The 24,751-nt window shown below is 47.9% G+C and overlaps 1 protein-coding gene across 2 annotated transcripts in view; it reads left to right on the top strand.

The window, feature by feature from the left end:
* The window catches only part of SLCO3A1 (solute carrier organic anion transporter family member 3A1), a 295,681-nt gene that overhangs the window by 236,067 nt on the left and 34,863 nt on the right, over positions 1 to 24,751 (top strand). For both annotated transcript variants that reach the window (XM_004468091.5, XM_004468090.5), the window contains exons 5-7: positions 12,181 to 12,345; positions 19,831 to 20,029; positions 22,015 to 22,153. In XM_004468091.5, coding sequence (XP_004468148.2) covers positions 12,181 to 12,345; positions 19,831 to 20,029; positions 22,015 to 22,153 — 503 coding nt within the window. The remainder of the gene's footprint in view (positions 1 to 12,180; positions 12,346 to 19,830; positions 20,030 to 22,014; positions 22,154 to 24,751) is intronic.

Raw genomic sequence — 24,751 nt, 5'->3', positions numbered from 1 at the left:
AGGTAAGGAAGCTGAGCTTCAGTGTTAGGGGAAGTTAGGGCTGTGGATCACTTTTCAGGGCACTCCTCCAAAAAATGGGATTGGAAGGTCTGATTGGCACAAGGACCATCAGTTGGGTTTGCAACCTAGAGAGGATGAGAGAATCTCATCTGGAATTGTGTGGAGAAGCTGTCACTTCTTACACCTTCATGTCAGCAAAGCCTGGAGTTCTCCTCTTAGGGTGATAGCCCCATACTGTTTTGCAAAGCAGACAGCAGGGAAGCAAACCCGTAGGCTTGTTAAATTCCAGTGTCCCCCAGGTGGGAGCCTGCCAAGCCAATGCACAGTTCTGCATCTCAACTGTGCCTCCCAATAGCTTTTCCTTTAAGTCCTGCTCTAAAGCTCTTGCTAGTCAGTCACCCTAGCTTGTCAACCCGTCCTTCTGAACATACCGCACACACCCGTTCCTCCTCCCCTCCCTGGCTTCACGTCCTCTCATCCCCATTTCTGTGCGGTCAGCTGTGTGAGGGCAGTGCCTGCTCTCGGGTGGCGTCCTGAATCTAGTAGCTGCTCAGAGTTTGTAGAATTGTTTCTGAAAGGCTAGACCAGCGGGGAGGGAGGGGTGTTAGTAGCGGCAAGTGTATGAAGTCTCACGTCCATACTGTTGTGTTTCGTTGGGAAAGTGTCTCTGGTGTCCCTTGTCCTGGAAGTCCTTCCCGGGCACGCTCCTGGCCACCCCTGCAGCCGTACATCTGTCTTCCTTCCCCTCATGTGCTCTACTGTCCCTGGGGTACATCTGGCACTCGCTTTGCTGCTGCTGCTGCCTAGAACACCCTTCCTTCTGATCTCCTTCTGGCCTGGACTCAGTCCTCACCTCCTCCAGGAGGCCCTCCCAGCAGCCCCTCTACACACCCCACGTAACGCCCAGTGCTAGGGGAGTGAATTCCTCTATCATCCACATGGCCCCTGCAAAGCCCTTGTCCCTCCACTATTGTGGTGGACTGGTTATTTGTCTGATCTGCCAAAAAGATGGTGTTTTCTCCAGGAGGACCCTCTCCATCTTTTCGTTCCCAATGCATAGCACAATGCCTGGCACAGTATCAGTGACACTGGTCAAATAAATGAATGAGCAAATGAGCACCTTCTTGCCAGCTAACTTCACCAGCATGTGCACACGCACACACAACAGCACTTAATGTCTGCTTTCTGTGCACTAGCCTATTTAATCCACCCGCACCTCTGCAGCCTTGGTGCCATTTAACGGATGAGGAAATCGAGGCTTAGCAATGGAAAGGCATTTGAGCCCAGTCAGAAGCCCCAGTGTCTTTATGCTTACCTATGACAATGGGCTGCCTCTTCTGGCAATACAGATTCTTAGGGAAGCAGTGGCATCTGCAGGCGTGCACTGACTTTCCAGCAATGTACTAAAACTCCAGTGGCCCTCTGCATTGGCACAGATATACCCTAAGACAGTGGGCCTTCCAGGCACTTATAGCCCTCAGGTGTCAGCGTGCTCTGAATTTCCTGGCTGGGATGAGAGCAACTGTCCCAAGGTTGAAATATGAAGGGGGAGTGTGGCCTTTGATCATTGACAGGAGAGCAGAGCCATCAAAAGGTGAGCATCTCATCTCTAAGCCCTTCGCACTGACTGCCAAGTGGTGCCTGCCTGTCCCAAAAAAGGCAGCCTCCCTGGGAGACGGGCAGGTGGGGCCCAGCTGGTGGAGTGGGGGCAGGGCTTCAGGTACAGAGTCTCAAAAACCTCTGTCAAAATTTGGAGGGTGATCCGTGACTCCCGAGCACTCGCGTGGACCTCTTGCTGGGCCTGCACAGTTGGCCGATGTGGTGCCATGACAAGGACATTGAAGCTCGGGGAGGTTAAACCATGGGTTAGGGCCCTCCCGGCTGTGAATGCCACAGGCAGGACTGGAACCAGCTCTCCCAACTCCAGGTCACGTGCTCTGTCCACTGTTTCCTGCAAGGATTCCCCAGATGGTAATGAAAGGACTAAGGCAGGAGAAAAATGGGTCTGGGATGAATGTAATAAAAGCCCTTCCTTGAGTGTGAACCACGCGGGCTCTATCTGCTCCACGTCCCCCTACCCCAAAAGAGGAAATGCAAAGCTGCTGGCTCCAGAGGGCTGCCCTCCCCGAGGAGTTGAAATCTGCCTGTATCCTTACCTTCCCACCCTGGTTCCCTGTTCGCACTCCTCCATGCCATCAACCAGCCACCCCCGCCCCCGCCACCAGGTTCTGTTGGTTTCACTACCTCAACATCTCTCCAGCTGCTCTTGGGCTCGCCACACACCACCCCCTTTCTTGCCTGACCCCTCCAGGCCATTATCCACACTGTGATCTTTTCAGAACCCATCAGATCACCTGGCATCTCCTGCATAAAGGGATGGAGCCAAAGGCGTCCTGTGACCTCGAGCCCAGTTATGTCCAGCCTCAGCCTCTCGCTCCTTTGCCCTCCCGGCCCAGCCAAACCAGCTTCCTCTAAGTCCGTCAATTCCCCCCGGCTCCCTTCCTCCCAGGATTTGGCATGTCCTGTCCCGCCCACTGGCATTTGCATCCCATCAGGCAGGCTTTCCCTGACCCCATCTGCACCACCTCCAAGGTATGTCGCTCTCTGTCCTTGATAGCCACGATCAGGGTCATCATTTTACCTCCCTGTGCTTAATTATTCCATTATGCCATAAGCTCCTCAAGGGCAAAGCCTGAATCCATTTGTGCTCCTGGCCCCTGGTTCATAGCCCGTGCTCAGTCCATATCTATAAATTGAGGACTATACGGATCGCTAGATGACCACCTGCCAAACCCAGCGCAGTCTGCTGCTTTCCTTGGAGCCCACCCACACTCACCCCCAGTCCCACTCCCCATCATTTTGGCCTGCGCTCAACCCATCCACAGACACAGGCTTGCCAGGAACTCCACAGGTGCTGACACCCCAGCCAGCCCACAGGTGGCCCACCTGTGCCAGGGAGGGGTTAGGCATCTCTGAAGCGCAGAGGGTCCATCCACCTGGTTGCCGAAGCAGGTGGGCGCTGGCAACTTGGAGCTCGGTGGCTTTATTTGCTCATCGCCCACTGTGTGTCCCTCACCGTCCCACAGGGGCTGTGGGCCTGCCCCACTGCAGGATCCAGCTCGTGTCTCTGGCTTATATGACTCTTTCTGGCCTCTTCCATCCTCTACCAGTTAGCAGTTGGTTTCTGCTGCCCTTTTAATTTAGGGGCCTGCGCCTTCCGGCGTAATGTAATTGTGAGGAAACTGCTGGGCTGAGGATCCTCCTGCAGGCTCTGTGGCTGAGGGTTTTTCAGGGATGCAGTATGTCTTCAGTATGTGCTCGCCCCTTGTGTAGATTTCCTGTGAGAATCTTCTTTCTTGATTCTATGGCAAAGAAAATCATCTGCTCTCCTCCAATGGTTGGAATCCTGTACCAGGGTGTTTTTGTTACCTTGGCTGCTCAAAAAATACCATGCAAAGGGCTGGCTTAAAATGGCTTATGGTTTCAGGGCTAAGAGAAAGTCCACAGCAAGTTGTCATTGAGCAATGCTTCCTCTCCAAAGACTGGCATCCTGGGGCAGGCTGCCGGTGATCCTTGGTCCTGGGCTCCTCTGTCCATGACAATTCATCCACCCTTGTCTGGCCACCCCCCTGGGGCTTTTCCAGGTTCCGTTGACCTTCAGCTTTTGCTTCCCGTGACTTTCTATCTGTCTGAATTTCTTTCCACTTATAAAGGACTCCAGTAACAGGTTTACGATGCATCCTGATTGAGATGGAACACACCTTAGCTGAAGTAGCCTCATCAAGAGGTCCTACATACAATGGGTCCACACCCACATCAATGATTAGGTTTAAGAGCATGTTTTTCTGGGGACTATGCAGCTCCAAACCACCATAAGGGGTGACATGCCACCATATCAGGAGAGGTGTTTCTTTGGTTTCCCAGGAACCGGACTGGTCTGTAGCTCCGTTATATTCTTGTCTACACTGATGAGGCCTGCTGGGGGCCCAGTGGAGGAGGTTTAGGGGCATGAGTAAGCCATGGCTCCTCTTCTCAGGTTATTTCAGCAAAGCAACTGAGATAAACACAGGCGAAGGCACCTAGCGAGATTCCTGGTACAACATGGATATCCCACGAGTGTTGTAGAATGAAGGAGGAAAGAAATAAGTAGGATCCACATTTCCCAGTGGAGGGTCCTCAGAGCCTGAGTCTTCTGAGAGGCTCAGGGAAAAACAGTCAACCTCCACGACAAAAAGGGGAGTGGTTCCATGGCCTAAAACATTTGAGAAGCGCTCTTGGAGATGTGTAAGTTCTATTGGCCTATTAAAGGCTCTGAGAAGGGCCAGCTCTACAGAAAACTGGCTTTGTTTTACTCCATATATCTCAGATTTACATGACTACAAAACTCTTTTTTCACATAATGCTATGCCGCTTGGGAAATGATTCTAGAATACAAAGATGAAAAGTAGCAAGGATCACAGAAGGTATCAAGGGGTGTGCATAGTTCCAGTGAGGGAGGATTTGAATATAGATGTTTGAAGGAAGTAGCATTTCAGCACCATCTGGAGGGATAAGCAGGGTCCCCATGGAGCAAGGGAGGAGATGGGCTTCCAGGCCGAGATGCTGTCATCAGCAAAGGCATGGGGACAGGGAGGTCCAAGGCATGGCCGGGAAATAGACCCCTTCTTGGGGGTGTAACATTATTTAGAAAAGGTCATGAGAAGGTAGGCTGGGGTCAGCTCAGGCCCCAAGCAAAGCAGAGTTCATGGTACCTGAGGCTGCTCAGTAAGTCTTTGGTAAAATAATGAATGAATGATTGAGGACCTTTTGAAGTAGCTGGACTTTATCTTAAGAGCCATTGTTGTTTCTTGACCAGGACTTTGAATCAGCATCAGCAGTGGAGTTTCTTTAACCTCCTCCAGGCTCAACCCTTCCCCCAAAAATTCTGATTCCGAGTCTTGGATGGGTCCAGGCATCTGGATGTCTTTAGAGCTCCCCAGATGATTCTAATGTGGGTACCCAGTTGAAAGGCAGTGGGGAAGCCTTTGAGGGTTCACCACCAAGGGCCACTACATCAGAGCTGTTCCTCCGGAGTTGTACATAAGCTACTTGAAGAGACCCACTCACCAAATAAACTTGGGACTCCAAAACCGTCTTGGAGGTTCCCAGAGGTTATCATTAGCATATTAAAGCCTCTGAGAAGGCCTGCTGTAAACCCAGCACTTCAGGAACTTGAGAATCAAGAAGCCTTTGGCTCTTTTACCACACCATTTCTCTTCTGAAAGTTGCTATTTTTCTCTCTAGACTTTCCAGGAGTGAGTTCTTATACTGTTAGAGTTTTCACAAATGCTAAATCCATTCACCCGTGCCACCTAGAAGACGGGACTCATTCTCCCAGAGAAGTTTCTTAGAGGCTGGAGTGCAATTATGTAAAAGTAAGCTATTTGCTTACAGAAGACTGTTTATTCCTATGGTTGTTTCTGCCTGCTGCCTTGGCTTGGAAAGACATCATATTTGGGGCTGGGTGAGGGGCTCTGCAGCCTGTGGAGACCCTGTGGTTCCGACTTCACACCCTGGGAAAGGGAATGACTGGAATGCCCCAGTTTGTAGCTGCGGTTTTCAGGAAGCTAAGTGCGCCTCTGAGGGATACTTGGTTCTTGTTTAAACTGGTAAGGGGCGGCCACACCACCCTTTCCTCTCTTGGCCTTCTGAGTGGGGTTATAAAGAGTTGTCTGAAGGAAAAAAATCAATGAAATCGATCCACTGTGGGCTGTCCTGGTGGATCTGCACCAGCTGGGTTTCCTGTGCCGGTGGTTTCTTGTTGGTTCACTCAGACCACGGCCTTCACCTCTGTACAGGGAAGGGAAGTGTTGTGCTCTGACTGCCACCTCACCCAAGACAGGTGGAAGGAAACCTCTTAACATTTCTCTCAAACCTAGCAATGAGGGGTGCCAGGAAGCTTCCCTGGCTCATCATAGCACATGAGGCCAGAGCAGGACTGAAGCCGAAGCTGGAGGCCACCAGGCAGGCCCTGGCCTGGCAGCCACTGGCTTCCCAGAAGCCTTCCGGGTCCCTGAGGCCACACCTACCCAGGTGCCTTTGGAATTGGAGATGGGAATGAGGAAGAGCAGCACATTCTGAATTCCTGGTCCCACCAGCCAGGAATCCTCTCCCCTGACCTTATAAGCTAACTGTCCCCGCTTCCAGCCCGGCCCATGACCAAGGGACCATCCTCAGTGGTTTGACCTTAGTTTGTCCTTCTTTGCACAGTTAGTGTTTCTAAGGAGACTCAGTGAGAGGTGCCTTTCAAGACTGTGGCTCATGCCTTCATGTGTGTATTTATGGGATTCTTTGATCCATCTTCCACTTGTGGTGTCTGCTCATATGTGGCACAGTGCTGCCATCTAGGATGTGCTGCTCCATCCTTGCTTCCAGGTAGCTCCACTGGTGGTAGAGTCATGAGGACCCAGGCAAGGGCACCCACTGTGGATCGTGGGTGTGGTAAGGCAGCCATGCTGGGCAAGTTGGGAACCGACCTGGTATCTGGTGACCATTCATACCATGCCATGGAACTTCATTTTTCCTGGGATTTACTCCACTTTATATTCATTCTTGTGTCTCTATTATGGTTTTTCCCCACTTCATTCTATTCTTCCTTCCTCTTTCATTTTTGAAATGTATTACCTTGAATTAACTTCAGACCTACAAGAAAGTTGCAAAAATAATATAAAAATAATACAAAAAGCTCCAGTAGACCCTCTCTTCAGATACCCAGGTTTGCCAACTTTTAATGTGTCTTTCTTTTATTAATCATCTTCCTAAACATTCTCAAATAGATGGCATACATCATCCTTCTTTTGTTTCAAGGCACAATTTGAAGGCCAATGGTGGTCTCATCCTGGCTTCCCTCTGCCTCCCTGTTCGCTCCTTTTGGCGAGTCCCTCTTTCAGGGACCACTGCGTTGAGAAGGGCTTCATGGCAACTCATCTTGCAGGCAAACACTTTGCTGTAGATTCAGGTCCCTACCCAGAAACCTGAAGTTGAAGAACATGGTCTCATGAGTTCTGGCAGACCTGAGTTGGAGTCCACCCTCCGCTTGTCAGCTTTTCATTCCTGGGGACAGGGGTGGGTATTACCATCCCTCAAAGAAACCTTGGTTTCTTCATGTACAAAACGGAGATGATGGGACTCCCCACTGTTGTGATGGTTAAGAAAGTGAACTGAGAAGCAATAGCCCGTTATTACTGAGCAGTTGTATAGAGTAGGTCTGTTTCCCCTTCTTGGGAGAATTAATGGATCTATTGGCAGCAATGTTATTAAAAGAAAAGAAAATCAATGCCATGTATTAATACAATAGAGTTTAAAGGCAGAGATATTCTGAGAGTTTAGAGGAGCCTGTGCTGATCCCCAGGGTGATCACTGCCTGGGGCACCCCCAGTTTCCAGGAAGGATATTAGTCCTGAGGATGTGGCCTCTGGGAGAGGCGGGGCTTCTTGGGAAGCCCATGGCTCCATCCGGGGCACTGAGAGCTCAGCCCACCCCCCCCACCGCTGAGGTCACCCCCACCCGCTCCTGCCCACCTGGCTCCTCCCCGTATCTGCTCACAGGTAAGCATTCTCACAGCAGGCCTGTGTCCTCCCAGCTCTAGGGAGTGCGGCAGATGGGAAACCCCTATACTTTTTACATAATATTTATGTGATCTAGCATCTTTAAAAAAAATTTTTTTTAAAAAAAAAAGAACACTGTAGAAAGAATGAGGAGCCCGAGGGCACTCTTCCTGGGGTACCCAATGCATAATAATTAGTATTAGACTTATTGAGCTCTAACTGTGTGCCAGAGACCCTGGGCCAAATGCTTTCTATACATGATTCTCATTCATCTTTCCAGCAATTATGGGATGGGGCAGTGGGCTCAGATCACAGGCCTGCTACAGCATGAGAGCAGAATTCAAACCCAGCTTACCTGCCTTCTTAGACCAGGTGCTTAGCTGTGGTTGGCTACAACCTCATTCACAAAGATCTTTAGGCTCTCCATGCCTGGCTTTCTTTTCCTTCTCCCTCCCCGTTCCCCTTTCCTAGCTCTGCTCTTTCGAGGAATAGGCACTGAGCCCCTGATTTATCGTTTTCCCCCAACTTGATAGGGAAGTTTTTTTTTATTTCCGAGCAAGAATGAAACTGCCCCTTTGATTACCAGGAAGTGGCCTGCGTGCTTATAACCTCAAAACCCAGAGCAGCCCCCCTCCGAGTCCAGGTCGGAATAGCACGCTGGGTTTGTGCATGCGCTGAAGCAGTAGGGACCAGCGGCTGTTCTCTGCCTCGCTTCCCTCATCTGTAACCCAGGAATTTTAATAGTCCCAGGGTCCCAGTGTTGCTGTGGGGATTGCGTGTGTTTGCACGTACGTGATTGGAATATTTGGGGCACACGGGAAGCGCTCTGTCGATGATAGAACTCAGCACTTATCCAGGCTAGCCCTTCTCTTTCCTGAAGGACCCACAAATTCCCAAGGCATCTCCACCCCATGGAGTGGCTTCTGAAGACCAGCTGTGGAAAACCTCATTTCCCATAGAAACCACTCTCCTCCCACCATGCCCAGTCTTGTGCTAACCTGCGGTGACTGCATCATACTCCTGATGAGATCGGAAGGGTTTCCCCACCAGCGAGAAAGCAGAACCTTGCCCCCTCCCTCCCATCTCCCAACTCACCCCACCAGCTTCTGCAGCTAAATCTGTAGGTGGGAGGTAAATGGCTAAGGGCGCAGGCAAGTGCTCAGTGGCCTGCTGTGGCTTTGGTCCATCAGTTTCTGTTTGACTGGCCCACCTCATTAGCTCCCTCCTTGGAAAGTCACATTTTATGGTCTTTAACAATCCGTTTGAGTGTAAAAGCTTGAAACAGTGGGGTAGCCCTAGGATCAAGCTAATTAATGCCCCTTTCTCATAGGGGTTTTGCAGGAGAGTCCAAAGCTTTGAAAAATAATCTTCTTTTCTGAGCACTCTTAAGTTCACATAATAAACCTGGGAATGGGAGGAAAAATCTTCAAGAAATATAGTTGGACCCAAGAAGAAGCGGTCATCTCCGGAGGCAAATAGGTGTGGCAGAGGGAAAACGAATATGGTTTGTGCAAATAAGACCCACTGAGGCTTCCCCAGGCCTGCAGTCTGCTAATTCTCACACTTAATGATTTTCACATCTAATTCAAGGAGAAATTTGTCATTAGACATTAAGACAGAGCAGGCAGACTCCTGTCTCGACAAGGATTCCTTCCCACTGAAGTAGAATTATCTCTGGAATAATTAAAATCCTTGCTGAAGTATAAAAAGGTTCCATTAGCTGGAGTTGCCTTTGTTGAACAAGGGCCTTCCACGTTCCCGAACAAATCACGAAGGCTCTGATCAAGGACAAGATTCGGGGATGCACACAGATAATGCAAATCAAACTGAAACCCTGATTGGACTCATTGATGGATGCCAGTGGCGTCAGCTCAGCAGTAGTTTTATTCACGTGCAGGTATAGCTGTGCTGCTTTCTTCTAGAGACCCAGAATTTAAAGAGTCTACCCCCTAACAAAAGGAAATGAAGCCTACAATAAAAGTAAGGTGGAGGATCCTTTTCCATGGAATGTCTCCAACCTCCTCTTCCTCATTGGCAATGATTCCGGAGTTTAGTGTCTTAATTCCAAAAGAGCACAGTGATTGAGTAACAGTGTTATTACCTGACAAAACATGTAAAAACAGCCAGGGACTTCCAAATTCATCCACGGCAACAAGGTAGCAACGATGGTACTGAGGTCACCCAGTGTGACCAGTACCATTCTGTCTCTATGCCACTTTGTCTTGGTGTTGTGTGATGTGACTGACCAGTCACTTGTCACAAGCACATAACACCACCACAATGTGCCACACACTATAGCAAACTGGCCTGTCCTCATTCACAGTGATTTATGATGATGGAGACTTAATATCCAAGGGGTTTTGTACACAAAGACAAATACTGCTCATTGTCCTCTGCTCATGCCCAGTTTATTCAGCATATATTTGTTAAACAATCAACATTTTAAACATCACATGTCAACATTCCACTAAATATTTGTACAGTACTTAAAAAGTAATGTGGCTTTAATCGAAGATTTCCCAGCACTGAAACATCAATTTTTAGATGCAAACACTTCTAAACACATCATTGAAATGACACCTCTAAAAAAATCAGATTCTTATAAATGCTTGTGTAAAAAATAAACATACATACAAGCAAATAAAAATAAACACAACACAAATATAGCCATCGGTACAGGGTATTTAAAGGTGTTTCTTCTTTATTTATTCTTATTGCTATCTTTTTTAAAGTTTTTATTTTTGTTTTATTTGTACATTTACTTATTCCAAGAATTGCCTTCCTAAGGTTTCAGTAACTTTACAAGAAACCATTGCAGAGCAGCCACAGTTCCAGGTCTGGTTGTTGTCTGGTTGCCTGTTGGTTGGAACATAGGATCTTAATAATCTGCCCATGGTAATTTGAAGCCAGCAGTTATCTGGCTTGGTCCATTTTCATAACTAAATTCTTTTTATTATGCCAAAGGACTCTTAAGTTGCTAACTTTTTAAAAATAGATTTTCACTTTTGAAACTGATATCTTTCCCAGAAATGATAAATTTTAAGTTTTGTGTATCTGCCAGTTTCTAACCCATTTTTCTGCCATTTTGATTTATTGAACTTGTCTGTTAGTGTTATTAAGAACTTATGTATTCTCTATTATTATCTCATCCTAATTAGTTAGGCCATTTAGAGGTCTTGTCTCCTGGGAGATGAGACTGAGCTTGTGTAATTAGCTGGCTAATTCATCACCTTGGAACGTGGTATTGTACTCCCTTCCCACCTGTTTATTTTGTTTGACCAAGGGCACTGATGAGTTTTTCCTAAACTTGTTATAATAACTGCTTCATCTGAGACCCTGTGTTTTATCTTTTTTCCTTACACAGAAACAAGTACACCACTATATGTCAAATATTTAGTCACTGGCAAACCACCCTTATAATTTTTGCCTCATCTGCCTGCCACCTGTATCATTATTTACACAAGACCTTTCTTTAGATAACTTTAAATCTACATACTTGTTTTAACCTAGCCTCATCTGAAGCATCACAACCATGAAAACACAGGTTTTATGTGTCACTTGTATTTCAACTCACTATTTTGGTAAGCGCAATTGCAGAATTGTTGAAGCGATGAGGTTGTCTTGTGCCCCCAGAGCCCTGTGCCTACCGGCAGGTTCAGGCACTACACATGTCTGTATGAAGATGCGATGCCAGGGATCCTGACCACTGGAAATATCCAAACAGTGTGATTGTTTTAAAAGGATTTGGAAAAAGCAACAACAACATTACTCTTCCATTTTTAAAAGTGTCAAAGTAAGAGGAAGTGTTAGTGGTTTATGAAACTACATACTTGAAAAATAGAGTACAACAAAATAAAATAAAACTGAAACACCTGACCTCAAAAAGACTTGTTTTCCATTCCTGTGGGAATTTAAAGTGGTACATAAGCCACAGCAGGGCTTTTGCCCACTGTCAGCTCTTGCATAAGCCCTGAGCACCCAGGCTGGGTGAGGGGTTTCTTTCAGGTTTGATTGAGTGGTCAGTGCCTCACTGAGGAGGGGAAAGCACTGGCATAGCTGTGGGGGCAGAGCCTTGCAGTCAAGGTAGGCGCCCCACACACAAAGACGCTGAAGTGAGAATGACCTTGGTGCACTCAGGAAATAGCCAGAAGCCTGGGGGTTGGACTGGAGGGCATGGGGTGTGGTCAGAAGTGGTCAGGTGGCCGAGGGGCAGGCTGCAGGCCAGGGTCCTAACAGTAGACCCTCCGTAGGTTTGGGGCCAGAAAGTGGTTTGAGCTGATTCCATAGGCTACTTGTCAGGGAACGATTACATTGGGTCAAGAGTGAATATGGGGACACCAGTTGAGTTGCTCTGGAAGTCCCTAAGGGAGAGGTGCTGGAAGCATTCACCAGGGAGGTAGGCACGGAGGTGCTAAGAAGGATGCAGAATATATCTTGAAGCCAGAGTTTTCAGAAATTAGTGCTTAATCATAGGATATAGGCTTTGGCCTGAGCAACCTAGTGGCTCTTGGTGCTGTTTCCTGAGATGGGGAAGAGTCATTCTGATGGGAGTACAGTGTGTGTGACCTTGACCTTCAGCCTTCTCTCTCCTCAGTGATCCCGAAGGTCACCAAGCATCTGCTCTCAAACCCTGTGTTCACCTGTATCATCCTGGCCGCCTGCATGGAGATTGCCGTGGTGGCTGGCTTTGCTGCCTTCCTGGGGAAGTACCTGGAGCAGCAGTTTAACCTCACCACCTCCTCTGCCAACCAGCTGCTCGGTGAGTCCACTCCTCAGTCCCCTGAGCAGGCAGAGGGAGGCTATCGCGTGCCTCTAAGAATTGCCCACCTGAAGCAATTACCAAAAGTACATGGTTGTTAATAAAGAGCTAAAATATAAAAAGCACAAAGGAAGCATAGCAAGAGGTTAGGAAACTTATAGATTAGAGAGAACTAGACGATTGGGAAAGATAAAATGAAGGGAGAGGGGAACAGATTTTGAAAGATGAGCAGAAATTTTTTTTTAGGTTCATAAGAATAAGCCTACAGTCAGCAAATATCAAACTCAGAAACCATGTGCCTCCCCTACCCCCATCATCCTTTACCTGGGCCCATGGCAGGTATAACTAACTTGTCCTGGTACTCCTCCCTGAGCTCAGGAATAGTCTTTCAGTCCTCAGTAGTAGGCTACACACATCTACGTGCAGTTGTTTGAAGCCAGTATGCTAAAGAAAACCAGTTTACCCTCATTAGAAGTAACATTATTTATGTGGGGTGTGAGGAAAATGGTCTCAGAGCAGGAGAGGGAGGAGTTGACAATGACTTGGTTTTGAGAAACCTGAAAATGACAAAGAATTCAACCTGTGGAGAAGATTATGAGTTCAACTTTGAATTTGCTAAGTGTAAGACACCTGTGGAGGTAGCGATTGTGACTCAAGAAGTTGAGCACCAACCTCCCACATGGGAGGTCCCAGGTTCAGTTCCCCGGTGCCTCCTAAAGAAAACAAGCAGACAACAAGCAGAAACAATGAGCAAAAAAAAAAACAAAAAACAAGGAGGGAGCAGATGTGGCTCAAGTAGTTGAGCACCCACCTCCCACACAGGAGGTCCCAGTTCAGTTTCTGGTACCTCCTAAAGAAAAAACAAAAAACGGACAACAAGCAGACAATGAGCAAAAGCAACGAGCAGACAAGAAGAGCAAACACAAGGGAGCCATTTAAGGGAGGAGGGAGGAAGATGCCTGTGGAACAGCTAAGTCGCAGTGTCTTGCATTCAGTTGAGGCTCAAGACAGAGATCAGGGTTAGTAATACAGATTTGATTTCCATCAGTATTGGGAAGATGATTGAGGATGTGAAAGTGGTATTTACAAAAGGATAAGGTGTAGAATTAGAAAATGAGAGCTCAGCAACCATCTCTGAGGAAACAGAGGACAAAGAGTCTGCAAATAAGTCTGAGAGCAGCATGGGTAAGAAATCCAGCATGTGAGGGTCTTGGGAGAAAAGGTGATTCCAAGAAAGAAGACAGTGATGTGAGCAGTCAAGCAAGAAGATGGCTATGGGTCTCTGTTAGCTTTGACAACAAGGAGACCTTTCGACCTCTAAAGGTCTGTGTCAGTGAAGTGACAGAGGCAGAGGCCAAACTGCATTGTGGGCAGCAGTTGATGAGGGGAAAGGAATAGTCAGTGACCATGGGAAGCTTTCCTGGAGCTCAACTGTGGAAGAAAGTAGAGGAGCCATTGATGTGCACTAGAGTCGAAGTACAGGGGTAGAATTATGGTGTTGCTAGGACAGGAAAGACTTGAGCAGGTTTCTAAGCAAAAGGAAAAGAGCTAGCAGAGGTGATTTACAGAAGAGAGAGGGTATATGGTTGGACAGCTGTTGATTAAAGAGCTCATCTGTTCTCCTGAGAATGAAGAGAAGGAGAGAGACATGAGTATGGATCCTGAGACTGTCACAGTACAGCTGGGAGCTTGAGGGAGCTCCAGGCATGTAGATTTTATCGTCTCTGTTAAGTAGAGGTCAGAGCATCTGCTGAGCAGAATGGATGATACGGTGATATTTTCTTATTTTCCCATTTAAATCCTCCTGTTGCCTCACAAAATGGCCAATGAACAAATGAAAAGGGGTTAACCCCATGAGTCCTGAAAACCACAGTGAGGGTCCTTTCCCAATCAAGATGGCATCGGCGGTGAGTCACCCCACAGAAGCTTTGAACCAGCCTGAACTGGCAGGAACATCTTTCTCAAAGCTCCAAAAAACAATGAAAGGATTGCAGTAACAGGGAGAACACTGAATCAAGAAAAAGGCATCTTAAAAGCAGTAGGATCTCATGATGCCATGCTTGGCTCTCCCCCATCTTCTCACCAGTTCAGCCCAAAGCAGGCCTGTGCTCCCATTGCAGGTCCCCAGTTCTGGAGGGAGCAGGGTAACTCCAATGCACATGACAGGAGCATGGCCGTCTGGCCCATTCTCTATGGTATTGGCCAAGGAACTGAACCAGGACCCTAGTTGCAGCTTCTCCATTCCAGAATCTGCCCTGTGTGTAGAAGTCAACTCACAGAGCTCTCCTACAGAATGCCATGGGACAGCAGTCAAGTCACGGCTGCCTGGGGCAAGAGGTTTCTGACTGCAGGCCATAGAGTACAGTGCCCAGGACCACGAGGAAGCTGTTCATAGGGAAGAGGGGATGTTGGAACCAGTGTAAATGGGAATTCCTAGGGCCATGCACATGCCCAAGACAATAGACCTGTGCAGAAAGGATCAGGGAAGCCCCTACACTTTGGTCTCAAGATATTCTCTAACCTCAGTGTAGGGTTAAGCCTTGAAGAAGCGCTTGCACAGGTTAGTCTGCAAGACTGGGAAAGGTGTTTTATTTTTTTTCCTTTTTGTTGTTGTTGTTGTTGTTAATTCTTGACATTCAAGGAGAGCTCTGTCCTATCACTACCTAGATAAAAGCTTAAGGAACAGATGCCTCAAAATATAAATTCTAGCAATAACACATTAAAATATCAAGATACCTAGGTTTCAGCAAAATACAAAGAAACAGAAAACAATGTCCCACACAAAGAAGAAGGAAAGCATTAGAAACCATCAATGAGAATGACCAGACCTGGGATATAAGAGACAAAGAATTTTTTTTAAATTGGTCATAAATATGCTCAAAAAGCTAAGGAAAACAAGGACAAAGGACTAAAGGAAATCAGGAGAATGATAGGTGAACACAAAAAGAATACTGAGAGATGGAAATGATGAAAAGGAACCAAACAGACCTGAAGATGACAGTAACAAATTAAAAATGGCCTAGAGAGATTCAAGAGCAGATTGGAATGGCAGAAGAGAGAATCAGTTAACTTGAAGATAAGTTCATTAAAAGCAGCCAATCTGAGGAGAAAGAAGAAAAGAATGAAGAAAAGTAAACAGAGCCTGTGGAACCTGTAAGACACCATCAAGTCTATCAATATATGCATTGTAGAAGTTGCAGAAGGAGGAAACTTCCCAAATATAAAAAAAGACATGAATATAAACATCCAAGATCCACAACAAACTCCAAACAGGATAGACCCAAATAGGCCCACACTGTGGCATATTATAATTAAACAGTAGAATGCTGAAGATAAAGAGAGAATTCTGAAAGCCACAAGACAAAAACAATGTCTCATGAACAAAGGAACTACAGTAAGATTCAGTACTGATTTCTCATCAGAAACCATGGAAACAAGAAGGAAATAGGATGACATATTTAAAGTGCTGAAAGCAAAAATTCAAAAATTGCCAACCAAGAATTCTATATCCAGTGAAACTGTCCCTCAAAAAATGAGGGAGAGTTGATGACATTCCCAAATAAACAAAATCTGGCAGGGTTTGTCATCAGTATCCTGGCCTTACAAGAGATACTAAACAGGGTTCTGCAGGCTGAAAGGAAAGACCAATAGACAATAGGTCAAAATCACATGAGGAAATGAAGATTTCTAGTAAGGAGTGTTAAATGGATAAATGTAAATGCCCATACTACTGTATTTTTGGTTTGTAACATCATTCTTTATTTCTTCTAAAAATATAAAAGGTAATACATAAACTGTAATGTTAAGTCAGTGGCTTTGGGCTCATGATGTAGAAACACATAATCCGTGACAAGGACTACATAAAGGTAGGAGGTGAAAGTGTGTAGGAATATAGCTTGTATATACTACTGACATTAAGTAGATATCAAAGCCAATGAGCTTGTTATATATTTAGGTTGTTAAATGTAAGCCCCATGGTAACCATACTACAAAGGAAATATCAAGGAATATGTAAGCTTATAATGACAGAAATTAGAGTACAGGTTGCCAGGATGGGGGAAAGGGGGACTCAAAAAGGGGGAGTTAGTGCATAATAAGTACAGTGTTATCATTTGGGAAAGTAGAAAATTTTAGTAATAGAAGGTGGTGAGGGTACCACAGTATCGTACACGTGATTAGTTCCACTGAATGGTATACTTCAGAGTGATTGAGATGTTAAAGTTTATGTTTTATGTACGTGCCCACAATTAAAAAAAAAAGAGAGAGAGAGAGAGATGAACAGAAGAGACAGTTAACTACAATTAAGTAGTATATGATCCTGGATGAACTCCAACAAGGCATGAGAAAAGGCTCAAAAGGACATTAATGGGACATGTGAAAAAATCAGTATATATACTGTAAGCTTTATACCAATGTTAAATTTCTTGAATTTAACAGGTCTGAAGGTGATTACATAGGGAATATCCTTGTTCTTAGTAAAAGTACATGGCAGTATTAAGTGTTCAAGGAGCATGATATAGACAACTTACACTTAGTTGTTCAGAAAATGGATTAATAAATAGATTAATAGGTAGAATGATAGAGCAAATGTAGAAAAACATTAAAATTGGTGAATTTGGGTAAGGGCAGAGTAGGGAATAAAGGGGTATAGTGGAGTTCTCTGAAAGGGATTTGTATTATTTTTGTAACTGCCCTGTAAGTTTTAAAGTATTTAAAAATAGAAAGTTAAAGAAAAATACAGTGAAATAGACTACTGCACACCCAGCAGACTGATAGTGGCAAGGGCTGGTAAGGATGTGGAGTAACTGGAACTCTCCTGTACTGCTGGGAAGTCAAATCTTACAACCTCATTGGGAAACTCTTTGGCAGTACCTATTAAAAGTCAGCATGTGCCTACCGTGTGACCTGTAAGTCCCACTCCTGAGTGTCAACCCAACCAAAAGGAGTGGTCATGTCCCCCAACGGCATAAGAATGTTCATAGCAGACTCATGCACAATAGCCCCAAACTGGAAACCGCTCACCTGTCCATCAACATGAGAGTGGGTAAATAAATGCTAGATCATTCATACAATGGTTTGTTACACAGCATGAAAAAGAAAGAATTTTGATTCATTCCCCAGTGTGGATGAATCTCACCATGTTGAGAGGAAGGTGCCAGACACAAGAGAGTACATATTTATATGAATTAAAAGAGCAAAAGTGAATTAAGGGGAGAGAGGCCAGAATAACAGTTTCCTTTTTCAACTAAAGTTATAACTTCTGAGAATTTCTCCAGTGTGATGGTCTTCCAGCACCAGAGTTTATCGCTCACCTCTTGATTGTTTTACTACCATTCCTTAAATGTTGACTGCATTTGCACAGTTGCTTCAACTTTGGAGCTGTACTTCAGAGCCATGTTTCCTATTGACAAATCGATTGCATTTAGAGCAGGAGGTCAGGAAAACAAGCTGGCCTGCTTGAGCCTGTTTGTTTCGCAGTGATCTCATCTGTGAGAGTGCTTGGCACGCACAGGGGGCCCTCGCCTACTGAGGACAGCAGCGCATGTGCCCCGTCCAAGGCCCTGCCTATGACATCACTCCAATGAGCGTGGACTCAGAGGGCTTGGCTGCAACAGGGGGCTGGCCCCATGGGAAGCTTGGGACAAAAAGGCATCAGAGCATAAGGTGAGGCTCATGTCTTCTGTAGCCCTCATGGCCAGGGAGATGGAGTCCTCCCACCTGTCCTGAGGCACCCTTGAAGGGCTCCGGGCAATCCAGGAAATCAGCAGCAAATCTGGCAGAGTTCACAAAATAGCAACATAGACGAGGAAAGGGCCGTGGTGCTGATTTGTGAGTGGAGATAAAGCAGCTTCAATCTGCATAGGTTAACGTAATGAGGATGGCGTTCCAGGAAGTTCCAGTAGCTTCCTAGAGGGTTAAGAAGGCACACACATCAGGGAGGAAGAGGAGAGGCTGGTGATGGCTTGGCCAAGAGCTGCCAAAAGTGTGTCCTTGTCAGAGGCACCTCCGTCAGGGAAGGAAATTAAACGAAACGAAGGTCTTCTCTGGACATGTTGTCACCCCAACGTTCATTCACACAGATTCAATCTGCTCACCATTTCATTCATTCAGACAATAATACTTGAGTACTCACTCTGTGCCAGACACCATGCTGGGCCCTGGGGAATTCCTCCTGGACTGAACAGGAAGGAAAAAGTTCTTGTCCTCAGGGAAGATGCATCTTCCTGAGGAAGAAAGTACAAGAAACAAGAAAACCAAAGTCAGTGAGGCTGGTAATAGAGTCAGAAGAGAGATAGATGGTGGGGACTCCCGGCGGGGGGATGCATGGACCACTTTTGATGGGGCAGTCTGGGAAAACCACTGAGCGGGGAGGTGGGGGCCAACCAAGTGAAGAGAGTGTCCCAAGAAGAGGGGACAGCCAGTGCCCAGGCCCAGGGCCCCAAATGGTTTGGCCTGTTCCCAAGGCATGGCTGGGGTGGGCCCGGGGCACGAGACCAGCAAGTCCGAGAGCTGCAGCTCATACATGGCTATTATACGTTTGTTTTAAAACTAACTTGGGCTATTTTTTTGCAGAGCTCAGCCTCCCTGATTATACTTTTCTTACCCTCATATTAAAATTAATTTGCATTCCCTTTGCACTTACCGGCTGGTTGATAAAGTTGACTGACCCTAGAGCGTGTTGATTGGCAAGGAGGAGGTAGCCCAGACTGGAAAATTGGCCGTGCATAATCTACACAGTAGATAAATGAGACGTGGGAACTCAAAGCTGGGCTTTACATGGCATGGTTCAGAAGAGAGCAAAACCGAGCAGGAGATTGGAACCCCAGCATGCTTTGGTCCTCCTGAAATGCCACACATCTTTGGGAAGCAGCTCTAGCAGGTTTATGGGCCTGCTGCCTTGCAGATTGCTGTGTCTGCAGAGAGGGGAAAACATTTTATGCCAGTTAGTTGCCAAGCACTAAAAACCCATGATGTGATTGCTGCTACTTTTCCTGCTTCAAGCTCTGTCCCCGTGGGCTGGTGAGTTCTGGGACCTTTGGGTTCATCAGCCTCCAGACCCTTCCGTGAAGCCCTCCTTGCCTAATTGGAAGAGGAGGAACAAACCCCCAAACAGTCTTGAAGCCCCCTCCCTCATCACCTCAAAAATGCCATAAAGTGCATCGTTGCTCAATGAAATGCGCTTCCCTAAAATGCACGCCTGGCTTTGGCGCTTGGTTCTCCCACATCAGGCTGCCAGGTTTTCCATGACTGGCACCTGCTGCACAGCTGGTGGGTGCGCTTAGCCTGCTGGCAGCTGGGCTCCCCTAGCTGCTGTGAGCCCTTTGAGGGCAGAGATGAGGCCTTTAGTCACAACTCTGGGGGTCACCGTGGTCGTGTCCAGGGAACTGCGTCTTGCCGGGCGCAGCCTCAGGCCGTGCCCCCGCCTCCGTGCTGACGGCCCCTTCCTTCCTCGGTGACGGTTCTGCCCATCTGCTCTCATTCCAGGGATGACCGCCATCCCCTGCGCCTGCCTGGGCATCTTCCTGGGCGGCCTCCTGGTGAAAAAGCTCAGCCTGTCCGCGCTGGGGGCCATCCGGATGGCCATGCTCGTCAACCTGGTGTCCACAGCTTGCTACGTCTCCTTCCTCTTCCTGGGCTGCGACACAGGCCCCGTGGCTGGCGTTACTGTTCCCTATGGAAACAAGTAAGCACCGGAAAGGTCCATCGCACCACCGCCCGCCCCGGGAGCGCCGGCCGCTGCCCCCGCGGTGGGTTCCCCAAAGAGCGGAGCCGACCGTGACGCCTCTGCCTTCATTACCCCAGCCGAAGCATGAAAGGGCAGCCTGTCCCCACCGAGTGGCCGGGGGAGCGCGGGGGAGGGGACGACTCACTCACCACCCCAGGACTTTCAAATCATTGTTCTGGACGTGTGATTGATGAAGGACGTGGATGGAGAAAATACAAGTAAAGTTTATTTGAACGTTCCACTCAAAAGAATAGATTTCAGCCACCACTTAAACTATCAAAAATGTCGTTCAATGCATGGGGGCCGCAGGGGCTGGGCCTGGCGGGTGTCCAGGATCGTGGGAAGGCGGGGTGGGGAGCACACGGAGGAAAGGCGGGAGGGAAGTGAGGCCCCGGGGGCCGCCTCTCTCATTTCCTAGCCTTGGCATCCAGTCCCAAGGGCTTCTAGAGGAGGGTGTAGAGTCCTGAGGCTCCGGCAGCCACAGCTGTCCCCTTTCTAATGAGGCTGCCTTGGGAATGGGGCTCAGGGCTGCGGTGAGGCTGGTCTACAGGTACCAGTTCGTTCGCACAGCCTGACCTCACCTGCGCGCAGATGCGGGGCCCCCAGGCAGCAGTGCATGCCCCTGCAGGACACAAGCAGATTTGTGGCTCCTCTGCAGCCACCAGCAAGGACAAGCAGGTGGAAGGGTAGACGTGAGGCCAGAGACACCGTTTACCTCTAGCGCGATCCAGGTACCATCTGCCCCTCCTCCCCCTTGTACCACCTCTCCAAATTGGCCTCCGCCAATCCTCAGTTCCTTCCTCTCCAGATACGGTGTCTTCTACATGACACATTCCATAAAGAGCAGGACTTGGAGATAAAGATCACCCGTCTTTGCTCTGGACTGCTCAGGTCTCAAGCCATAACTATAGTGGTTAAAAGTACAGGGTCCTGCCATAATGAAATTATTCTTCAGGAAAAAGATAATGAAATTGCAGGAACTACAGTCAAACTGCCTGAGTTCCAGTCCTTCCTCTGCTGTTTACAAGTTAAGCTCTCATGGACAAGCTATGGGACCTATCTGTGCCTCAGTTTCCTTATCTGCAACCATGGGGGACAATAACTTACCTCCCTGCTGCAATTATACTAAGGGTAAATGAAATAGCAGGTGCAGCACCTTGATGCATGCATCACCAGGTGTCGTCAGCATCAGCGGCTGCTCTTAGGAAGTGCTCTGAGCCTTAGGAGGCTTCACTGAAAATAATAGGGTGAAAAAAAACCATTTCTTCCCTTAGACTTTTCAAAGAAACAAGCTCCACCCTTTTTCTCTTTTGCAATTTCCTTGCTCTAGGGAGCAGTGCCTGGAAGGATGCAAAGGAAAACTTTCAAACATTGTTATTTTTCTTGGGAAAATGAGCCAAGCAGTCAGTGGTTGCTGAGGCCAGGCTAGTTGTAGCAATCTGTTCAGCACCATTGGGGCTTGCCGTCTGCTGGGATGGGTAAAACCCAGACACAAGGACCAGCCGGAAGCAGGAGAAGTGTTCAGCTGTGCGAAGCACAGTTGTTGGTCCCAGGGGGTCGGTGGGGAGGGGGTGAGCTGAGGGTGCAGCGGCAGGGCCTCCCAGAGGGGGCGGGCATGCACTGAGCCACAGCTGCCACCTGCCAGACGGTGCAAAAGGTCAAAAGCGGCCCTGTGCTTGATGAGAGGAGTGGGGCTGGACGCGGCTCCTGCTTGCTCAGCCTGGCCCCCTTGTGCAGGACACAACCCGCCCAGCGCTCAGGGGTGGTCCTGGGATGGTCCTCGAAGGACAGGGGGGATTAAGACTGGAAGAGGAGAAGGACGGGGCGCCAGGTAAGAATTCCACGAGCAAGGACGCCACGTGACTCCTCACTAAAGAGGGCCATGGGCTGTCCTGTCGGGAGCTGACTCTCACGACCTCTTCCACTCTTCCTTTCTTTTGCAGCTCAGCGCCCAGCTCAGCCCTGGACCCCTACTCACCCTGCAATAAAAACTGTGAATGCCAAACGGATTCTTTCACTCCAGTGTGTGGGGCCGACGGGGTCACCTACCTGTCTGCCTGCTTTGCTGGCTGCAACAGCACGGTAAGATGACCTTGGGACGGGGCGGGCGGGGCGCACTCCCCCTGGGTGCCGGGGACTCACGGCCACGGTCAGAGTGGGCCACTACACATGTTCCACATGTTGTTCTGCCCTGCGACTTTTTCTCAGCCTCGGTTCTAAGGGAGAATCTTCTGTCAGCGAGGCCCAGGAGGGCTGACTGGCCTTTTTGGCTGTCTTGCTAGATCAAGTGAATTTCTAAGGAACTTCCCAGAGCAATTGAAAGTAAAAGTTCAAAGGAAGCTCTATGTATGGAAGCAGAGAAAAATATTTTAGTCCAAGGATATCAGTGGAATGGGTTGTCTCGGAGATAGTGAGTTCCCCGTCACCAGGGGTATGTAAACAAAGCCTGGAAAACTGTTTAGCAGGGAAGATCTTTTCTAAGCCTGCAATTATCTGACACTGATTCAGCCTCTCCCCTGCTCAGTTTCCTTTACCTTTACTTCCCAACTAGATGCCTCCCACCTTTTCCCATCCTCCCATCCCCCTTTTTAGTGCGGATTTTAGAATTGACTGTCAGTCTGCAGCCTTGCAGTGTCCCCTACATGAAAAGCTGGCACTGAGTGCCAGGCCACCAAGTCATGTCCACACTCCCCCCACCCCTTTCCAGGTGCCCATCACAGCTGCCCTTCTCCATCCACACCACCAAGACCCTGGCTCCAGCCCTCCCCATCTCTTGCTTGGACTATTGCAGTAGTCATCTAGCTGGCCTCTTGGCTCAGGGTGGCCCCCTTCTGGTCAGTCTCTACACTGCAGCCAGAATGATTTCTGAGACACAGCAAATGACCCTTTCGACATTGCCCTTAGCTTGGTCTATATGTGCCTTCACCGTGTGTCCTCAGCCTTCCTCATCAGCTCTCCCTCCTGACAGCTAGTGGGATTCAACTTTCCCCCATACAACATGTGTCTTGTTATACTTCTCCCTACCAGCTGGGCAACTCCTACTCCCCCATCAGAACCCAACTGAAATGACACCGCCCCTGTGCAGCCTTCCCCGCCTTTCCTTCTATTTGGAGCCCTTGCCTCTGCAGCCCTCTAGCATCTCTCTCTCCTGGAGGCACTTCTCCCATTTCCCTGCAGTGATCTTCTCAAAGTGTCTGTCATCTTGCTCTCATCTCTGAGAACAGGGACCAGGGATCATATCTTTTGAAATCTCTATGCTCAGCCAAGGGCTGGTCCTGGGAAGTGGCCATAAATGTCCAAGCTGCACAGGGATGGTAAGGAAGATACGGAGAAGGCAGTGTCTTCTTCATAGATAAATAGAGTGGCTGCTTTCAAGGATCTTAGACTTGGACTTATTAGTTTCCTTCCTTTCCCACATCCTATAGCTTTTGGGAATAGCGGTTTCTCTGAAAAGAAGAAAAATGGGTCATTTATTTTCATTTTCAAAGATTTCATTTTCCCTTGCTTTTAACATTTAGATTCCTACCCTGTTATTAATTAACATTTTTCTATAAAGAAAATAAATCACCATGGGGGAGTATGGTGGGGAGAAACTGATTTTTTAAATTGGATTATAAAGCAATTTCTTCAAGTGAGTGGAAATGGATTTTTAAAAAGGGCTGGGGCTCCAAGAATGGTCAAAATAAAAACACAAGCTATTATTTTTCATGACAACAATTTCATTAACATTTTAATATCCAAAAAGTGGTATTATAAATCAGTCTGGGTTGTCGTTCTGTTAGAATTAAATCGACTCGGTGTAGGTCGGTGTCCTGAGACCAAGTGAGTCTCTGTTTCAGAGAATGCATTGACCAAAAAAATAGTCTTAAACATTGCATTTCCCCTGATTTTCTGTGTACAAGAGTCTTACTGAATAAGATTCTAACCAGGCTCCCGGTTGCTTCAGCTGCTGAAACAGCAAAGCTGTGGAATGCAATCATCAGATTGCAAGCTCTTCAGTTTACCTCAGAATGCATTGTTTATTCCCCAGACACCTGCCTTTTCTTCTCGTTCCTTGAGGACTCATGTTGCCTACTGGGGTGCAGGCAGGAGAAGGAGGTGGTTATCCCCTGCAATTACAAGGCAGAGAGCGAGAAACCTCCAGGGCTGGAGCGTGGTGGGGAAGTAGCATTTACTTCTCCATAGAGACAGGTGTCTGGATGCCGCAGTCCCAACAGGTGGGGGCAGGGGAGGTTCTGGAACACAGAGCGGTGCGCATATCCTCAAAGAGGCCCTTGAGAGGGTCAAGCCTCAGAAACCAACGTGATCATAAACCCGCAAGAGCGGCCCACGTTGTCTGGAGCCTGGGTGGGCCAGGGAGCGGGTCGCTCATGGCCACGGCAGCTCGGTCCAGGGCCAAAAGCATGCATCCTCCAAGGCATAGCAGGACGCCATGTGCGTCTTTTAAACCTCTGCCGCAGCATCTGCCGCAGCACCACGTGGTGGGCTGCAGTCCTGGTACATCCTTCCCTCCCTCCACCCCTTGCCTCTCCCCTCTTTCCTTTGGGTCCTCTAGCGCACAAGGAGACCTTTCCACCAGCTAACTGTGTCCTTGTCCCTCCTGCCTCCTTCCCTGTACCAAAGGTAGTCTCTCTCCTGGTGCTCTCTACTTTTCCCAACGTGAGCCCCGCTGTTCGCCCT

The sequence above is a fragment of the Dasypus novemcinctus genome, chromosome 3, assembly GCF_030445035.2.
Source record: "Dasypus novemcinctus isolate mDasNov1 chromosome 3, mDasNov1.1.hap2, whole genome shotgun sequence".
NCBI classification, from domain to species: Eukaryota; Metazoa; Chordata; class Mammalia; order Cingulata; family Dasypodidae; genus Dasypus; species Dasypus novemcinctus.
This window is presented reverse-complemented; position numbering and strand designations above follow the sequence as displayed.